The 20,940-nt window shown below is 34.9% G+C and overlaps 1 protein-coding gene across 1 annotated transcript in view; it reads right to left on the minus strand.

Annotated features, from left to right (window-relative positions):
* Positions 1-20,940, minus strand: part of PKG21D_1 (cGMP-dependent protein kinase, isozyme 1) — a 128,240-nt gene that overhangs the window by 98,620 nt on the left and 8,680 nt on the right. Inside the window, exons 2-3 of the mRNA XM_051217099.1 lie at positions 5,311-5,908; positions 3,195-3,629 (exon numbers count right to left, since the gene is read on the minus strand). Of these exons, the coding sequence (XP_051065734.1) occupies positions 3,195-3,629; positions 5,311-5,763 (888 nt within the window). The 5' untranslated portion in view covers positions 5,764-5,908. The remainder of the gene's footprint in view (positions 1-3,194; positions 3,630-5,310; positions 5,909-20,940) is intronic.

A 20,940-nucleotide genomic window follows, 5' to 3' on the forward strand; every position in this document is an offset into this window, starting at 1 on the left:
AATGCAACTGAAGTATTCTTAGATAGCGTTTAGGAGACTGTATTTTAATTGTATCTTCACGTACATCTACATAGTCCAAGTCAACGAAAGTGCCCTAATGTAGATGATTCTTTGAAGCGTCGGATCTTAAACGAGCCACCTCTGAGAATATATCTATGACAAGATGGTGTTTTTAACATTGACCCTGAAGTAAAAGAATAGAGTTACAGTCGGACGTTGGAAGACATGCGTATATATTGGGCAATCTAATACAAAGTGCGCGGACTAAATGTATCCACCGTTAAGTCGAAAAACTAACTGGTCATTTCAGATTTACTGTACCAAATCTTCATTTAAGCAGTATTAGGTGGTTTTCACAAACAAATTTCTGTCTTGTAGACGAAACTAAGTCCCAATTTCAACAATCTAAACGATAATATTAGATAATCATTTTTATAAACCTCTAGAATTCAATCGACCGAGGTTTACTTCTCTCTATCGACTTTCAGAGTTGAAGATCCAATATCGTGCACTTATTCAAACTAATCAATTTAACAAAATGTGAATAATAATACTCAACAAATCTACTCTTTGAGGACTTCAATAAATTCATATGTCCAAGTATATCTAAAACACTTTATTTACAGAAAATCTTATTGTTAAAATATACAACCTATTGAGATTAGATGGTGGTTGGAGGTAGTCAACAGGAAACCCTGGACCCGGGTTTCGTGCTACTTGGCACTCGTCAGCAAGGTGTACCTGTAATCTTGAGGGAACTGGTGCTCCCTGGCGGATTCGATCTCGTGTCACCCAGCTTCACAGTCAGAGACGTTACCATTGAGCTATCCGAGCCGTGACTGACGACAGTTATTAGTCACTGATTAGCATTTGTTTACAATTAAACTGATGTTTAGGAAAGGATTACCCAGGACAGAGTTGGATGGAGAGTACTGGTGGGCAGCCTATGATCCTCCACGAGGAGTAACAAGAGTAACAAACGGACAATAAACAGATCTAACAGCAAAATACCTAATCATATCCCAATCATCACTATGATTCTAGGTTTTACTCTATACTTGTTTCTATCGTTGTATTAATCATTAAAAATTGCAAGATGACTCATTATTGTGTATTCTTCAATTATGTTATGACCAAACCTTAAAAAACAAAAAAAAACGGACACTCATTTTTGCCAAATTTATTTAGTTGGTTGGATCCATTTTTTTAAATTTTTGTGCAATATGTGTCATCCAATTTTATTTCTTTCCTCTATTTATTAAAGTACATGATTGCTGATACATAAACGCATACACATGCACATAAACATACACATACACACATATACAAGTCAATGCAATAAAGGTACTACTTTCCTGTCATATACAGTTAGAAACCCTATTTGAAAAAGGTAGTAAAAATACAGTGCGTATAATGATGTATGTGTGTATATGTACAACACATATGTAAAAGAGGCATGATGAAATGCATACAGTACATTCATGCATGATACACAAAGAAAGGTAGTATTGATTTACATATTATTTACGACATAAAGAGCTATGAGATTGGGACAGAAGTGTAGTAGTCTATCTAAATGTCAATTAGTTCTAGTTGAATTTATTACCTTGTGACTTTTAATTAATTATTCATGATTATGATGAATATCAAACAAACAAACAACAAACGTTATTACCTCATTATGATACATTATCTGTTTCACTGATTTAAATCATGAGTCAAATGAAATTAGACCACCATGGAAAACCTGGAAGCACTGGATAGCCGTTTCGTCCTATTGCAAGACTTCTCAATAGTGCGCATCCACGATCCCGCACCCCATGAGGTTCGAACTCAGGAACTATCAGTCTCGTGCCAGGCGCTTAACCAAGTAGACCACTGAGCCGGCCAGCATCCAACGGTGTTAATGTCTAACTTCAACCAATCCACGAAGTTGTGCCACCGTACATCATTGTCTTCAGTGAGTTGATTTCTCACAACAGACCTGGTTGAACTCCACTGGTCACTGCTTCTCACTAGAACTCCAGGAATATCTCTTGAAGTCAGTCACTAGTGAGCAGATGATTATTATCAGAAGGGGTTTTGTGGAGATTTTAGAAATTTTACTGATTGAAATCATGAGCCAATTGAAGCGAGACCACCATGGAAAACCTGGAAGCAATGGACGGCCGTTTCGTCCTAGTATAGGACTCCTCAGCAGTGCGCATCCACGATCCCGCACCCCGCTTCAATTGACTCATGATTTCAGTCAGTGAAATTTCTAAAATCTCCACAAAACCTCTTCTGACATTATCTGTTTTTTTTTCTAAAAAAAACCCACATGAACCGAGGCTATAAATGTTGTTAGGTTATACGTCAATTGTATTGTACTTAGGCCACCCCCTTTTCTGAATCATTCTTTTATTCACTGCTAATGGGCTGGAATTCGTATGATACTCATGGATCATTGTTACATGTCATGATAACATATCAGCGCATTCACTAGTAATTGTTCACAATTACTCCACCTATTCACAAAGACTTCATTGCTTACAATTATTTCTTATTCCCAAAAATGCAAATTAGTCATATGATAGAGTATGCATTTGGACAATATGAAGACGACGAAATATGAAACAAACAATACGGCGGTTAACAAGAATAATTCCTTCCAGAAATTTGCTAAAATTTGTATTATTATGGATAATCCCAATGTTGATATTTTGTTCAGTTTCAGTGTACCATGTGTGAATTACCTCAGTATACCCACTAAGACACATTTCTTTTTATAGAAGAGTTGGGATGTGGTTAGTAGTGGAATTCAGGATGAGTGCTTCGTTCTATTTGGGACTCGTCAATTGAGTTTGCCTGCATCCTAGAGTTGATGTTCACTCCGGAATTTGAATATCAACTCTGGAAGAGGGGTACTGGCAGGTACATACAAGTAATAAGTCCCAACTAGGAAGAACCACGCGCTCTGAAATCTACTGTTAACAGTATTCAGATATGTTTTAGACAACGGAAAGTGTGATAAGAACAATTGTATTGCCACAAATAGAATATTTTAAAGGACATAATGTACAGACATTCCTTAAATTTGGCTTTAAAAAAAGACCCAAGTTGTATAACTTTAGCTTGCTTATTTGTTGGACAGACGATAGACGGAGACATTGAAAATAATGACAGAAGAAGACGAAGAGAACTAACAGACTTACCCAACTACTAGTTAACTGTTGATGAAGTACAGAGCGCAGTTTATCCTTATCCCTTTCAAGCTCTTGTATTCGTTGATCTTTTGCATTGACAACAGCTTTTAAATGTGCAATCATTTCTTGTAATTGGACAATTGTTTCATTTGTTGTTGTAGGATTAGATGGATTATTTATAACTCCATTAATAACATTATTATTATTGCTAGGAGTAGTAGTAATAGTATGGCTACTGTTAATTGATTGTGGATTAGTCTTACCACATGACGATAGATGATCATCATTTGAAGATGATGTTTGTTGGTTAGTTGGATGACTATGTATGACTAACTGTTTATTATGTGATTTTGTATTGGTTACATTTTTAGTTACCTTATTGGTGACATTTCCATCGGGAGAATGAGGAACCCCACCAACACCAGCTCCATAGCTTGGGTTAGCCTAGGTATGCCAACAAGATAAATAGATGTAAAAAAAAAAGAAAAAAAAACAATTTTAATAGACTAACAGATTAATGTGATATCCAACCTACTAAATGCAACATAACACGATCGTATTCTACGAAACAATAGCTGGGTATTAAGTAATCGGAAGTAATCCGTTGGAAGCGCTGTTTGACCCTGGTTTGATGTCATTAGATATCTACAATACTAAAACAATTGATGCTCTCTTCGTAAGATCAGAATTCCGTGCCACAACCAAAGAAGTGACTACTGAACTACTACACCCACTCCATGTTTGTCTAATCTTTGGTCCTTATCGAGTTCTATCACACAAACTCCAATTTACCTCAACTCAATAAGTAATTCTATATAGAATCCCGTAAACGACAGTGTGGGAAATAACCATACAAAATGGTTAAGAAAGCCGAAATAGATGGTGTCGTTTTGATCCCTTGGGGTGATAATTCCCCATTATATATACATGTAATCGATGAGTGATATCTGTTGTAAACGTAAAGCTGAGTTTTGGATGACTAAAACCAAGAAACTTTCACAGAGGTGTTTCAAACCATGAAATAGTTGTTTCACCAATATCTAAACATGTGCAGAACCACTTCTGCCAAGCTACTGACATATCATGACCGATTATTGGAGAACACTGAACAACAAACACAACAGAGAAAAATGGACAGTAGTACCCTATCCCTTAAAGAAAATGTAGATACACTAGACAGACGAAATGGAATATAGGTAAGTCTCAACTCCTTATGTATAAGTAGACGAGTCGATGAGATGATTGATTTTGAACCACACTACTTGAGAGTTGCCTGACAAAAACTAGTCCCAAAAGATGTATACAGCCGAGTCGTCAGGAATAAACTGCCAAAGTTTGCCACGACAAAGAAGAACATGGAACTTCTAATGAAAATAGATCTTTACAAAACACCTTGATTTAAGCTAGATCTTTATTTTTGGACGTAGAACAATTAAACTGAACGGACACATTCACAGACACGAGAAGTGCCACCTAGTGATTCTGGTTAGCTTGAAAGATATCAACTGTAGATTATTCTGGGTAAGTGCACAGTTCTTAATTACACGCTACAATAATAATAATAATAATTTGTATTCTACATAAATATCAATATGTTGCAATAAACAATGAATACGTAGAATTACAGTGCCCTATCATGTTGACTAAAAAAGTGGACATCAAGAAACCTCTGATCTCAAAATTCTATTCTTGCCCTAACATTTAGCCCCAATTCGAAGGATACTCCTACCATAATATTGCACCAATTCAAATACATATAGCTGTATGTAAAGCAAATAACTCAAAACGCACTAGGTTGAACGATACAACCCCATGGTATGTTGGATTTCATTTAAGATGTTTAGAGGTAATCAGTAGAAATCTGAGTTGTATTTCCGTGTTTATTCAAAAACGTATGGAGTAACAAGTCAAATTCAGAAAATGAAAAGTTTTTTTTAAATTTAAAGGACTCTCAATTGGTTCGCAGAATGAAGTCACATACTACGAAGCTTCAAAGTGTGGAGCACTTTTTTTCAAGACAAACCACTCCCAAGTTCATTCAGTAAAAAGAAAGACAAAATTCTGAGAACTGACTACACTTGGACATTAGTAGCCTGTTTATATATAATGAACAAAAATCACTTACATGATGAACATTTCCCATAACTTTCTGTAAAGCGTCTGTGGCCTGTTGCGGTCGACGATGAGATCGTAATTCTAAGATTTTCAATTTCTCTGAACTACTATTACTACTAGTAATATGATTAATATTATTTGAATGTGTTCGATTTAATAATTTCTTAATCAAACCATGTTTTTGTTGACCACTACTGATAGTTGACTTTGTATCTCCATTATTATCCTCATTACTTTCATGAAATATTGATTCTTTTAAACTAGACTGATTTGGTAAAGATGTAGGATATTGATGAAAATTAGTCGAGCAATCGTAGCTACTGTCGTATGATTGATTTGACATATGAGCTTTTACAAGATTATTTCCAGAGGTTAGACATGTGGTCTGTGTACGATCGACAGCCAATGAGGGCAATCGTTGGCTTGTCACAATTTCTGGCTTCTGATTGGTTGCTTTGTCCATTGGTTGACTTTAGTGAACCAATTGGATGTAAACAATCTACTTGACTCGATAATGCACTCACGCTTGCTCGTGTTTTTCTTAATCGGTATGGAGGAACTAAACACTATGGTCTTCAGTAAGTGGATAAATAGCCGTAGTCAGTCATCTGAAAGAACAAACAAGGTAAATTTATGCATCATATCGTATTCTTACTCAAATGCATTTGATATTGTTGATTTACTACAAAATATGCTTGCATTCCTACAAGCTATCACATAACAAATAATTGACAACTCAATCCGCAATAATTGTAATACTAATTGAATAAGTGAAATCAGATTTTTGCACAGTTTTACCCAGTCAATCAGGATCGAAATGGGTGAATTTTAGTTTAATGCGCAAAATTCAAAAAGATAGTGACAGTTATCATCTGGTTTTGTTGGAGTTATTTCTATTTAGTGATTAAAAAAGTGCTTCCGATAAATGACAGAGTCAATTCTGCTTTCAGACATCGAAAATATCAGTCCCCGATGCAATTTCTACCTGAGAACAAGGTAGTTGGCGCTTATCGAAATGGTTCAGTTCAACTGTTAACGACTTAATGGATTGATGACATATTTCGACTTAGCCACCCTTAGTTTTTTCCAACATGTCCCTACTCCAACCGACATAGTTGAACATAATAAGTAACTAACATATGTCTTAACCATATCAGTCAATGAAGATCCACTACTTCATTGATCAGTTCCCCATGTCCACTTAGCACCCTTCATCCAACCTCAGCACGACACATTCGGTGGTCCCAACGTACGCTTCAAATGCATCTGTAATCAAATACCAGTAACCTGTGAATGATCTCCACGCTTAAAAGCCACATACCACTGCCATAAATCAAAGCAGAAGGAAATATCGTACAGTATACTCAGTAGAAGACGGACATTCAGCCCACATCACAAGTGAAACAAGTTGATGAAAGCCAAGACAGCTTCCCAAAGTGGTGCCGAGATTAAATAAGACATCAACCCGTAAGGAATGGTGAATTTTGTAATATAAGTGAAGTGGTCAATGCACTCAACCACTTTATTCCCTAAGGTTAATATAGGAGATGAGTCAAACTAATCCTGGAGCAACATATCTAGAGGGATGGAAACACCCTAAGCACGCTTGTATTGTTACTTATAGGGATTAGAAATTTTTTCGTTTACTCAGACATTTTGTCAATCAGAACTTTCATCTTCGTATACCAAGTTTATAAGCGAGGCCCCTGGTAGGAGATCATTTTCTGAAGGTTCAGACGAAGGCGTTGTCTCCAAAAGAATATCTATGACAAAGTTAACAAAGGGTATAGTAGATATTCTTGACAAACATCACTCATTATTATCAATTTTGATGACAGTAAGCCACAAGCTCTGGATCGACAAAATAGTTTCCAAGTAAAGAGCTTTCACATGGTTTATATACTGCTTTTAATGGTAAACACTACCATCTCTGCGTCGATCGAGTAACCATAGCAAGAATGTCTAAATTTAGACTACAAAACAATTCACCAGTTACATCTTTCAAGAATATGAGGAAAGATTGAAAAAATCTTTCGAAACGCCAATTCGTATTTCATTTCAAGCTCTTACTTCCATTGAATTTGCTTTTTACATACGGGAATTCGATATGCGTTACAATGGCTTATTTACAGAAGACATGTCAATAGCTTTAGACGACTGAACTGTAATTCTGAATAGTGTTCATGCTCTTATATCCTGTACTCATCCACTAGATGTGAACGGAAAAATGCTAGATATTGCAATATTATTGAACAAAGAAAAAAGGATGATTGGTGTCACGCAATTTAAGCTACTGTTTTCTATGCAAATACACCATACACTGCATGCAAAAACATGAATATATTTTTAATGAGTAATAATCCTGATTTTCTTTTCACTGGAAATCAACAAGACGATTATACATTTTAAGTGATTGTCGATATGTTTAAGCTTTTAATTCTTTGTAAAATTTGGTATAAACAGGGGAACTACAATCCACATAAATTATCGAATCTCGCTAGGCGGGATCGTGGGGGCGTACTACTGAGGAGTCCCACCATGGAACGAGACGGCCGTCCAATGCTTCCAGGTTTTTCATAGTGGTCCAGCTTCAAATGACTCATGATCTTAACCATTGAAATTACTATAATACCCACAAAAAACCCTTCTGAGAATAAATATATTTTTGAAGCTTATAGTGACAAAGAACTGTATAAATGTCAACACAATCAATGAATTGAGAAATGTGGTAACTCTATAACTTTCTGATAAATTGTGAGTTTAATTAGTATGCGTTATGTAAAAAGGTTTGTATAGGACGATAGCTACTAGTTTATTAGATTCATTCAGGGTAGGTAGGCTGAAAGTTAGAAATTAGTGGAAAATAATCTTCAAGATTGATATCATGAAATGACCATAGTAAAAACACCATTGAAAACAGGGAACCACTTGATTGTTGTTTCATTCCAGTATGAGACTCTTCAATAAGGCCAATCTACGACTACAACACAGAGAATCGAATGCAGCACTTTCGGTCTCGCCCAAGAACGTCTAACCTCTAGACCACTGAGCTGGATGGAATCTAACAGTGTTAATACCCAACATCAATAAATTCACGATATTGAGCAGATACAATTCAATTTATATTCTCTGAGGTAAATAGTTATCTTATACTCGACGTGCTTGGATCCCACTGATCACGGCTCAATAGAACTCCAGGAGCCGTACCACGAAATTGATCACTAGTGATTCCTGGATGTGGGGTCGTGAATGCACACCATTAGGGGCGGCCAAACCAAAACGTGGCATCAGTGCTTGAAGTCACTAACTTCTAGTCTGAGCCATGTTAGTAGATGAAAATTGGTTGGTATCCGCGTGACGATCATAACCAATGGTTGGAGACCCAGAGTGACATGGCTCAGAATCGATCACAATGTTGTCGGTGTATACACTCTTTATCTTCCCTTAAATGGTGAGATTAAAATTACTTTCTACCAACTAATTCTTTCTTTATGTATCACATCTTTATATGCAACCTTTCTTTTATATATTACCACCATTGAATTAACTACTTCTATGAATTTGGTGTTCATGTTGTTGTGCTAATGAGGTATGGCAACTTGGACCGATGCATATGTGCCTGGTCCTACGTTGTAGCTGACTGACTGACCGTTTAGGAGTCCCATACTAGGATAGAACACTCTCCCAGTACCTCCAGGATTTCAGTGGTGACCTAACCAAGATTGGTTCATGATTTTGACCACGAAAATCCTACAATCTTCACAGATCTCCCTACACTAATAATAATGTGATCACTAATGAATAGCTTCAAGATGCAACTCCTGGAGTGCGTAGCTGTGACCAGCGGGATTCAACGATGTTGGGTGACAGTTATCTACCCCACGTAGAGTTTAAGTTAAATGTACTATAAGTCCCTGGATCATAACGTAAATTAAAAGGAAATAATGTTTGTAAGGCTGTTTTTGAAGGTAATCAACAGAAAACCCAGGACAACCTAGGTCTCGTGCTACTTAACAATCGTCAATATCGTGTACCAGTGATCTTGATGGAACTGACGACCCCCAATGGATTCAATCTCGTATTAGCCTAGCTCCATAGTCTAAGACGTTATCGATGAGCGGTTCGGGCTGCAACTGACCGAGGGCACTAAGATGCATTTATCAATGACAGCGTGTACTATTTTCATATATAAGGTTATATTTAGATAAAGTTGATAGGAAACACTGGACCGCCGCTGATTCACTTAGAATAATACCCATGTGGCAATATGATCGGTAAAATTCAATCAGCACTAAGCGCAACTTGACATACATTAATTTGATCGGTGCTCACTGATCAATCGACTGTAAATTAATGTTTGTTTATCAACACAAAGACGATTAAATATGTTTGCTAAGTACTACAACTGTGCTGTTTTGCGATATAACTACGAATGTTTCTTTGAAGTTTATGTTGAAGTTGGTCTACAGGAAAAGTAATAACTGTGCGCCAGTGACAGTATTTACATATAGTCAACAGCAATAATATTTGAAACTTCTGTCGATTTTAAATATCCTACTTACAAAGTTATCAGTAGCTTACAATGCCATAATATAATAAAACAAGGATCAAACAAAACTACAACAAATATATTTCTGCGGTCAAATATATTCATGTCATTCAATAAGTTAAGGAAAACAGACAGTTGAGTTCATGTTGGATTACTTCTCAAATATTTACAAACTCTGACTCCATCATTATTAAAGTTGAAAGGTCATATACAACAGAACTGATGATGACTTTTAATCAATCGAGTAAAATCATGTGAATAGAATATATTAAAATGAGAATTATTATGTCACGATTATTGCGACAATAACATTTAGGTCAAGAAAAATTCCTCGGGTCATCACAGGCATTGTTGATGCAGTATGTGAATTGGAGGCATCGTTTACATATAAACATATTTCATTTATCACTGAATTTTATATCAATGTCTCGAGATAATCATCAACGCTGAACAGCCACATCAGTCAGAAGATGGTACAAGGAGATATTTCTAATGCAAGTAATGACAAAGTATGAATCAGTAATTAACAATGATGGAAATTTTATATGAAATAAAAATGAAAAACAATCCTTTAAGAGATTAGAATATTTAAAATCAACTGTACAATGAAAATTTGAGATATTCATACGTTACTGATTACTGAAGATAATGTGATATTTGTGCACTAGGTTCACTTCTAACTATATTGCGAAAACCGGCCTAGTCAACTGATATTGTACTCACTAAGTTTATTATTTCGAACCAGTTGTAACAAGGGTTCTTATATTATCTTACGGTATATATATATATATAGTAATGTTGTAGTTGTAATAGTAATGTGATGCATGCTACGTATACGGACAGATATAAGCAATATGTATCAGTATTTGGAAGTAGAATCCCGATGGACAGAAGAAAGAAATGAAGAGAAGAGAAAGGAAAACAGAAATAGGAGGACAACGAAGTTTGTAAGACAACTCAAGGAAGATGTGTAAATAATGTATTTAATGTATAGTTTACATATTTTACATATGCGATTTGTGATTTTACGTCATACAATAAACTGGTTTACCCGAACTAAACCTTTGTTCATTACAGCTGAAATAAACCTCTCCGTTACTGATTAATTTGAGAGAATTATTATAAATCCTAAACTATGTGTATTCATGCAGGATTATGAAAGAGATACAAACTATTTCGACACTAAATGCTGCGAATTTCAAACTGAAGCACTGGACATTTTGAAAAATCTTTTTCCTTGTATATCCTTTGAGGGGGAAAACAACGACGGACGGATCTACTGGAATTGATACATTTAATATCTAACGAATGAGAAGAAACAGCCACAGCCCCTGAACTAATAGAGAACTAGAGTTATTGAAGATGGGTGAAATATACTGAACATTACCAGTATATTCACTTGGTCTTGTTTTACTTTTATCTTCCCATTGTTATTTGGGACTGCAATTGATCGGGTTCAAGTCTCGGAGTGAACATCAACTGTGAGATGAAGGTAGATACAGATGACAACTCTCAAATAGGGCGAAACACGCGTCCTGGATTCCAGTGCTAGCCACTATCCATCTTTGCTTACCAGCATATATTTAAAGAATTTTTTTATTAATTACGATCCGATTACATATTTAACAGTTATTTATTGCAATACTGCACAGTTGATGCTGGGATAAAATACGTTTCCGTGAATTTTTAGCTATCTAATTCTCACTCTTCAATTTGTGTGCAATACCAAGCATATTCCCGTCCACTTATTGAGTGCTATATATTTATATAATTTCAGGATTTAACTTTCAATTCATCCGAAGAGCTGAGGTGTCCTTCAATGTCTCATTCATAGAAAGCATATGTAAACAGCTTAATATGATTAAAATGAAGATATCAATGAAAATTACTCTCCCTTATGAAGTATTCACCCATTAAATGAACATTAAAAAAAGTGCTCAAAAATGCTGAATAATGGACTTTTATTAAAAGTTGAAAGAAGATGCAGTAATTTGGAAGATTCTACTGATCTCCCACATTGTATGAGCATTCCATGTACATAAATAAATGGTTGCTCTGGTTGTCAGAAGGGGCATCAGCCTCGTGACTTTCGAAGGAACTCGGGTTTCATCATGAGACGTCATATCTCTTCTAAATGAAGACCTTCTGACTCCCAGGGCAGAGTTTGAAAGGTTTGAATATTTTTTTCTGGTTAGCGTTTTTTTAGCGAGTTAGTTTTCTACGGGATGGGGTCGCTAGCCCTATCCCCAACCCTCCTTTATCCGGACTTGGGACCGGAAGAAGCCCCCGGAGGGACTCCAGGCTATCCTCATATCTACTTTCAGTAACAAACTTAGTGGTAGTAAACAAAGCTTATTATTACTATGATTATTTTCACTAGAAGAGTGAGATTAAATAGCTTTTCAATTATGAAAAATCTTATTCTAAATAAACAACTTAATTAATCTAACAGGATATAATTAGGTTTCACCAAAATTTGACATAACCTACTAGAATTACTATTCAAAACTGAGTAGTTTATAAATAGAATCTTTTTTTAAAAAATAAGACAGTAAATTCATATGAAGAAGTAAAATGAGAACTATAAATCACATTACATACATATAAACGAACGCATAGTCGGTTACCGTAAGAACATGAAAGATCTATTAAACCTACCAATAATGTTCTCTCTATCTCTACAATTAGATGCATTGAATAAACATACTCTGTAACATTACACTGGTTTCTCTTTTAGAAAAAAAAACACAACTTGACATTTAACATGGAATCTAATTCTTAGTTGATAACACTGTTATTCTTATTCATACATACAAAAAAACATTCATACCAAGATATATCTATCTTTATTCTAATAAAATGGGAATTTTTCAGCTATTTATCCCTTATCTAATTTAGTTTTAATGAATTACAAAGTATTGAAACTAATCTCACCTATCAAAAAAGTATTATAGATATCATCGGCTAGATGAGTAAGTAAATGATGGAGATAAATATCAATTTTATTGACTATTATTCTCTTCTATTAGGTTTTCTTTATTGTTTATGTCAATTTCAACAATAATACAGAGTCTACTAACTGACTTAAGCAACAATAAAATCATATTTGGGACGTTATCTTACACTCTCTCTTAATGAAGTGTTACTTCAGGACTAGTCTGCATCAATGCCTGAACAAATGTTAAAGAGTGCAGTCGAATCAGTCCTTGTGAGTTGGTATTTGATGAAATCTCGGCACGAATTTAGAAAGCCCAGTCGACCCACTTGTGGTGTAGGCGAGATACCTGTCTGTCAACTAAAGGATGGGTACTCTGAGAATCAGTATGCCGCGTTCTACTCAATGAGTGTGTAACATGACTTTTACAAATAGTTATTCACCGGTTACTAGTATTCGATCATAGATGTCATTGAAGTAACGCTCGTGTTTTAGGACTATCGAGTTAGTAATACTGGAGATAGACACAGAGTACTAGGTAAGGACGTTGAATCAACTGACAAGGTATTGAATCTTCATCAACTGAGATGATTAGGACATTTATTATGTGTGTCAATTCACCGATTACCTCGACACACGATGGTGACTGATGTAGAAGTGAATTTTTAAAAAGACAGCTAAAATCAACACATGGCATCAGTCCACGAAGACAATGACAATTGGACAGTCATGTAGATAGGTGTTATTAGCGGAATATAGATTGGACTAAAGCACGTCCCGTGCACGATTGCGTTGGGTGCACACTGATTAGCTATCTCTTATCCAATCAACGCTAGTGAATACTTGGAGAATAATCTATAATCTAATGTAAAAACTATAAATATACTAACATTTTTTCTTATTGTGCTTTCTAATTCCATCTACTCTCGTTATTTGGAATATAACTTAGTTCCTGTTCAACCGTGGAACTTGTCGAGTGAAATGGTGTCCAAGAATACTAAGTAATAGGAATAGCTGGGTCGTAATAAGAAAATTTATAACAGGTGCAGACTACCTGGTTGTGGTCGGTGTGATTATCGTAACCATCGTTTAGAGACCTTTTGTGACATGGCTCGAAATTGTTTACAATCGCACAGGTTCATCCACTTTTTGATTCTCTTAAATTCTGAGATTCCAAATTATCTCAGACATTGTTTTAACTCTACTAATCGAATCATATCTTAGATAGCTAACCTTTTCAGTTATCACTAATAGTGGTACTACCTCTACTACTTTAGAATTTGCTTCGATGGCTTCATCTCGTTGTGCTAATGGGTATGGGAACTTGAACCAATATTTGTCAGGTCCTAAGTTCTATTTGACTGACCAACTGAGTGACCGATGACAATATTACATAAACAGATAGCCAGTTTAAAATATATTTTTTTGATTGAAATCATGAACTGATTGATGTTAGACCACCATTGAAAACCTGGAAGCACTGGACGGCCGTTTCGTCTTATTGTGGGAATCCTCCTTGGCAGTGCGCATCCATGACTGCAACTCGGGAGACTCGAACCCAGGACCTATCAGTCTCGTGGATGCGCACTGCTGAGGAGCCCTACAATAGGACGAAATGACAGTCCAGTTCTTCCAGGTTTTCTATGGTGATATAGCTTCACTTGACTCATAATCTCAACCATTGGAGTTACTACAATCTCCATAAAGCCCCTCTATGATAATAAATAAATGCCTTGACGATTAAGACACCACTCCACTAATACCGTAGCAATAAAAATTAAACATGTGATTATAAGATTCCCAAATATGGTATGAATTTGCAGGGTGAAAAATAATAAACAATATTTGCATTCAAAACCTAGAAGAACACAAGGAATGGATTTATCTAGCCCAGAATGATAGACTTTAAGCTATATCGCTGATAAGCCTCTGTTTCAATCCTTACAATTGAACCCAAGAAACTACACCTAGTTTCTTTCAAAAAAGGAAAAAAATGATACATTAGCTCAAACCAACAACCAATAACTTCATCCTGATTTGACCGATTCTAGCTTAATCCAGTGAGCAACCAAAGTACACTATTACTATCATTTACATTTCAAACTCGAAATTGTCCACCAAGCTTCCTTTATTCACTTCAGAGAGACAGAGAGAGGGAGAGATTGAAATATGATCCACATGATCTGTACTAATGAGTATGTAATAATCATTGATTAACACAAGACATATTTCACCTGATTAAAATGGTACAATTATTCAGTATAATCTACATGACATGATAACTGAACATGAAATAACCAATTGTATCACGTTTTATATGATTACATATTCATTTGTTTGGTGTATAGTATTTACCATGAAATGACAAGAGGAAACAAATTATTAGAAAAAATATATATATACCTAAAACGTTTAATTTGGTTTAACTACTAATATAAATTGAATTAATGCGAAGGAGTATGAAACATCTACCATATAAGTATATACATATACAACTATCAAACGGTCGAAAAGTATGGTTACATTTGACATAAATCATGACAACGGAAAGTTATGCTCCATAAAATAAGGACAAAAAACTTCCCCTGTACTGTTTATTAGGTTAAGTAGAATTGATCAGTTGAACTATTGTGGTGTGAGCTACTTATATCCACATAAGTAGTATATAACGATGGTCAGGCATAGAATGTATTTCAGTAGAAGGTCGATAAGGAAAGAACGGGGACGGAAGGCAATTGGTCTGAAAATGCATGAACAATGAAATCTGAGATGATGGACTGATATTTGCAAAACGAACAGTCAAGTTTGAGACGATGGATTGATATTTGGCAGATTAACTATTTACTGTATGGATCTCAGATTTTATTGAGATATAGATTGCCCCCACTCGTGTTATTGTTCACTACACTATTCCTCTTCAATTTTCCAATTAGTCACATTCTAAATGACCCTTCTAAGTAAAAAGAATGTACTATTGGTGTTATTCTAATAACCCATTGATGACTTATCAAATGTATACATATCAATCATATTGTCTTATTTCACAATGAGAAATTCGCTAATTAAACCACATCTAATCAATTGATATGGTACTGTTATATCTGAATGAAAAATAAATGAATGGTAACTGTTGGGAACTATTTATGAACTATTATTATATATATTCTTATTCGATAATAATTAAGTAACTAGATTTTACAAGGATACTACCCCTAACTCAGGGTCTGAAAAGTCAGAAAAATGAAAATTTCGCAAATGCGATAAAAATGATCTTCGTGGTCTAGTAATAGTAGTCCGACACCAGATAATGTGTTTTAAGCGTTATTTAAGCCCTAACGCTTCAGGCTGGGATATTTCGTTTACTACCCTACATATGTGTTGTATGCAGTATAAGCTATATGGCTATGTAGAGTTGGAGAATCCTGGTCAGCGGCCTATGCTCCTCCACTAGGGGTAACAGGCGTAAATAAGAAAGTAATATAGTAAGGTGTTCAACATGTATTTATCAGTCGTTCTGCCATGGCTGCGAATCCTTACTTTCCTAAGTCAAAGATGTATGAAAACTATCCGTGTTCAATTATCTTTGCTTCCGAAGGATTGTTCACACCTACTGACAATACTAAGTTAATAGCACTGAAGTCGAATAGAATATATTCAGCCAAATCGGAGATTATCATTTTAAAATCAAGCCATTAAAAGCTGGTGCTTGGAATTCATTTGTTTTGATGATTAAATGTCGGAGCTGGATATAATTTTATATCAAGGGCTCACATGAAAACAGATACTACTTCAGGACGTGCTACACATACAAAATGAAACAATGTCCTTAATCAAGATACTAACATGTAAGATATATTAATGAAATGATTATTTATTTAAACAATCATCAATGTTAACAATGTACACTTTATCAATAATATGGGTAAAACCATACAAAATTTCCGACAAGGAATAACTTTCCTAATAGTAATACGGAATACTGACTACAGATTTGTGTTCACGAGTTGAGATCTCAATTTGAACTTACTAAAGTTTATACATGAAAACGTTCGTTTGCAAAATGTAAGTTGATTTTAAAAAAGTAAAGATTTTACGTACAAAATTTCAAATTATGAAACTTATTCTATGTCAATAAGGAATAGAATTCAGTATATATTACATGTTTAAAGGGTCCAAGTAGACTAAAGGTTTATCGATTTCATTTCAAGAACATGGTTAGCCTCCTCAATATCAAAATAGAACGGAGCAGTTAGCAAATGAAACTGTAGTTCAAACTTTATGAAATGCTCAATATGTCATGAAAACTCACTCCTGAGAATTCAGATCAAACGATTACATTCCCAAACAGATTCTAACAAATGCGGTTTGTGCACTAAATTTCGGTAAATCAGTATGTGATTAGGTTTCTTCAAATTGTTTGAACAATACATTGAGTTTGATTTAAAACCTTACTTCCCAAGATTTTGATTGAGCGATAAATTTTCCCGAAAATAGCTTTAAATGATTCCACCACTGACCTCTTTTACTCATATTCCAAATGATCTCTCAGCCCCTATAGTTTTCTCATTTTAGATTTAGCCAAATTTTTAAGAATCTTTTATCATACTAATTCTTCAGTTAACATAGCGTATAATAGAGGTAGACAGTAGCTAAACAAGTATAACTAATGAACGTTTACGTGTTAATACCACTTTCAGCTACAAATCAGTATCGAGTATCACCAGTACCCTATTGGTGGCCTTATCACCTGATCACGACGCCTAAAAGACATCCGTAATCATGTATACGACCCCAAATGCCCTGGTACGGTCGAAAGTGGGGAGAGTCAGTTCTCGCTCTCAAAATGACCTCATGTGGCCACGTGCATACAACCGCTGACAGGGAAGTTTTACTTACTGCCTTCTCGCACCACGGGTATTGTTTATAAAATTGAGAGGACGAAAAACGAATTTCCGGAGATTTAACCGGGTTGACAGACAGGGGAGTTGGAAAACTCTGATTCCAAACCAATGGTGTACATTGGCTTCAGTATCCTGAAAGAACGAATGGCGTATGATCCAATCGTTGGTCACCGATACCATGGGAACGCATCTTGGCACATCTAGTTCATGTTTTTTGTTAAATCAATACAATTTATGGATATCATATATAATAAATATATTTTATCGTTATATCCTAATAAGTAGAAAAATTGTACTTCTGATGTTTCGTGACTTAATGTAAGCCACTTCTTCAGAGTGAATAAATAACCTAATTAAATTAACACAAGTCCATTTGCATCATTTAACCTTGTATTAATTTAACTTGGTTATTTATTTACTTTGAAGAAGTGGCTTACATTAAATCACGAAACATCAGAAATACAACTTTTCTATTGATTGTGATAGGATAAAAAATATATTTATTATTAAAACTTTCTACCCAATGTTCAATTTATTGGAAACTATCAAGTCTAACCTTGGCATGAATATCTAATATCTACGATAATGAAACAAAATCCCAATCATGCAGATGCATGTAATTGATCAGTTCCAAATAGGACGAAAATAACGTCCTAAATTCTTTTGTTACCCATATTCTATTTATTCTATAAGAACTTTTATCATAATGGCTTCATTAAGGCAATCCAAACATGATGCACATACGCTAAAACTGATTGAAATTCAATCAAAATATCAACAACGGGATAGTCCAAACCAATATACATTAAATTGCACAGTATCACTTTTAATACGTAAACTAATTAGCTTAACTAGTAGTGGAAATGAACTTAAAAAGTATAATATAACAAAAATGCACAAACGTAATTACGATTAAATGGTATACAATGAATGTCTATAAAAGTATACATATGAACTTGGAAATATCAAAGTGACTTTAGTTAAACAACCAATGAAAAACCAGAGAATACTTGACAGTTGTGTCATCCTGTTTTAGGACACTTTAGTATTACACACCCACAGTTCTGGTAGGAATTGAAACCGGAACTATAGGGCTTCGCAGTAAAGATTCATGTAATTCCATAGTCCTAGCGAAAAGTAGTTACTGTGGGAGTTCATGTATGTTAGTCAATAGACGGTTATCGCCAAAAAGAAGGTTGATAATCCTACAATACCATGAATTGACTTAGATTAAAATTATAAATTATAGGACAAAAAGTTAACAGTAGAAAGGTAACACATTCGTTGTTAAACCTGAAGGTTATGTGCACAGACTACTGAATAATATCATACCAAAATGGTACTCACCCCCAAACGCCCTGCTACGGCCGAGAGTGAGGAAAGTCAGCTCTCCCTCTCCAAATGCTATCACACAGCCACTGACAGGGAAGTCCTACTCACTACCTTCTCCCGGCATTACTGTTGTTTACGAAATTGACAGGATGAAAAGAGAATGTCCGGCGCTTAAACCGGGTTGGTGGACACGGACAGTCCACCTAGGGGAGTTGGAAAACCCTCATTCCAAACCAATGGTACACATGGGATCCAAGATCCTATGGAGACAAAAGGCGTACAAACTTGTTGTTAGTCACCGGCTACTATAGGACTTCATCTCCTGACGTTGCTTCACTACCTTATGGATCAGACTTCATGTCGAAAGTTCCAGATGTGGCCCCCTAATTAAACTACATGCTTCAGTCCGGGCACCTGGGCAGTATCCCAGCGCATATCTATTTTATGCCTTCTTGTACCAATGTTTATGTGTTTAAATAAATAAAATGGTACTACTCTCTGATATTTCCAATACTTTTCTAGATAAAATCATTTCTTAATATGATATATCTTTCAATTGATCAATTTTTAAAAAAAAATAGTTGTATTCTATTATCAAAGAAAAAAAACTTTATCAATTTATAATCATCTTTAAGATCTAATTTCCAAGTTAAATCCTTGCAGAAAATTTCATTCACGTAAAACAATAGATCACATTCACATGTATTATTAATATTGTAATCATTATGTAAAATATGAATATCAAAAAGACGTCATCGATGTATATATATATATATATATATATATATATATATATATATATATATATATATATAACATGATTCCCTAAAAAAGCTAATCATCTAAATAAGTTATACTAAATGAAATCATAGAGGATTGACGACGATTGACAGTTAATCAATCAACTAATTAATCGATCAATAGAGATAATAATAATAATAATAATAGTAATACTGTATTTGTTGTACATAGTAATAATAATAAATTTACCATTACGAATTATATTCAGTCAATGATCATTATTACTGATAAACATTAAACATAGAGATCATAAAAATGTGTTCCTAATGTTCTATGTTTGTTTGTTTGCGCATTAATTGTATTAGATAAAATGTCAGTGATAAGTATTATATATATATTTGTTTAGATCAAATGATATACATCAATTTGATTCATCTATGGTATTTATATGAATGAAGTAAACAATAATTTTAGTTTATTCGATAATTCTATCAACATTTAAAATATACATTCCTAACTGATAAAAGTGGAAATTAAAAGTCTACTAGTAATTGAATAATATAATTCATAGAGCATTAATATTAAGGGAAATTGTTAAATGACATAGGGCAAAGCAAGTTAGATGATGAAGAATATGTGAAAATCAACCAATAGAGATGTCGGCTCAGTGGTCTAGTTAGTTAAGGGCCTGGCGCGAGACTGACAGGCCCTGGGTTCGAATCTCACGGAGTGCGGGATCGTGGATGCGCACTGCTGAGGAGTCCCATAATAGGACGAAACGGCCATCCAGTGCTTCCAGGTTTTCCATGGTGGTCTAGCTTCAATTGACTCATGATTTCAATCTGTGATATTATGTGATAGTTTATGAAGAAGTGGTTTGATTAAGAACTAGGTGATCTTGCACATTGTTAGAGGTATGAGAGTAGTTGTCACTTTCTGGTTGCCCACATTGTGAAGAGATGATTTTTATTCAGTTACCTGAAAAGAAAACTAGGTTAGGAGTGGTTCTGATGACCTAAGGGACAAGCGCTTGAGGCTAGTTATACCCAACTATTATTCGAGTAATTTAAGGTGCATTAACTCAGTACTTATAGTCCATTATCGCCGGCGACAAGAATCCGTGATATAAGGTAAGATGTAACAATTTTAGGGACAACTTTATTCAACTCCCTCCTCTCTTTG

The sequence above is a fragment of the Schistosoma haematobium genome, chromosome 6 (assembly GCF_000699445.3).
Source record: "Schistosoma haematobium chromosome 6, whole genome shotgun sequence".
Lineage (NCBI taxonomy): Eukaryota > Metazoa > Platyhelminthes > Trematoda > Strigeidida > Schistosomatidae > Schistosoma > Schistosoma haematobium.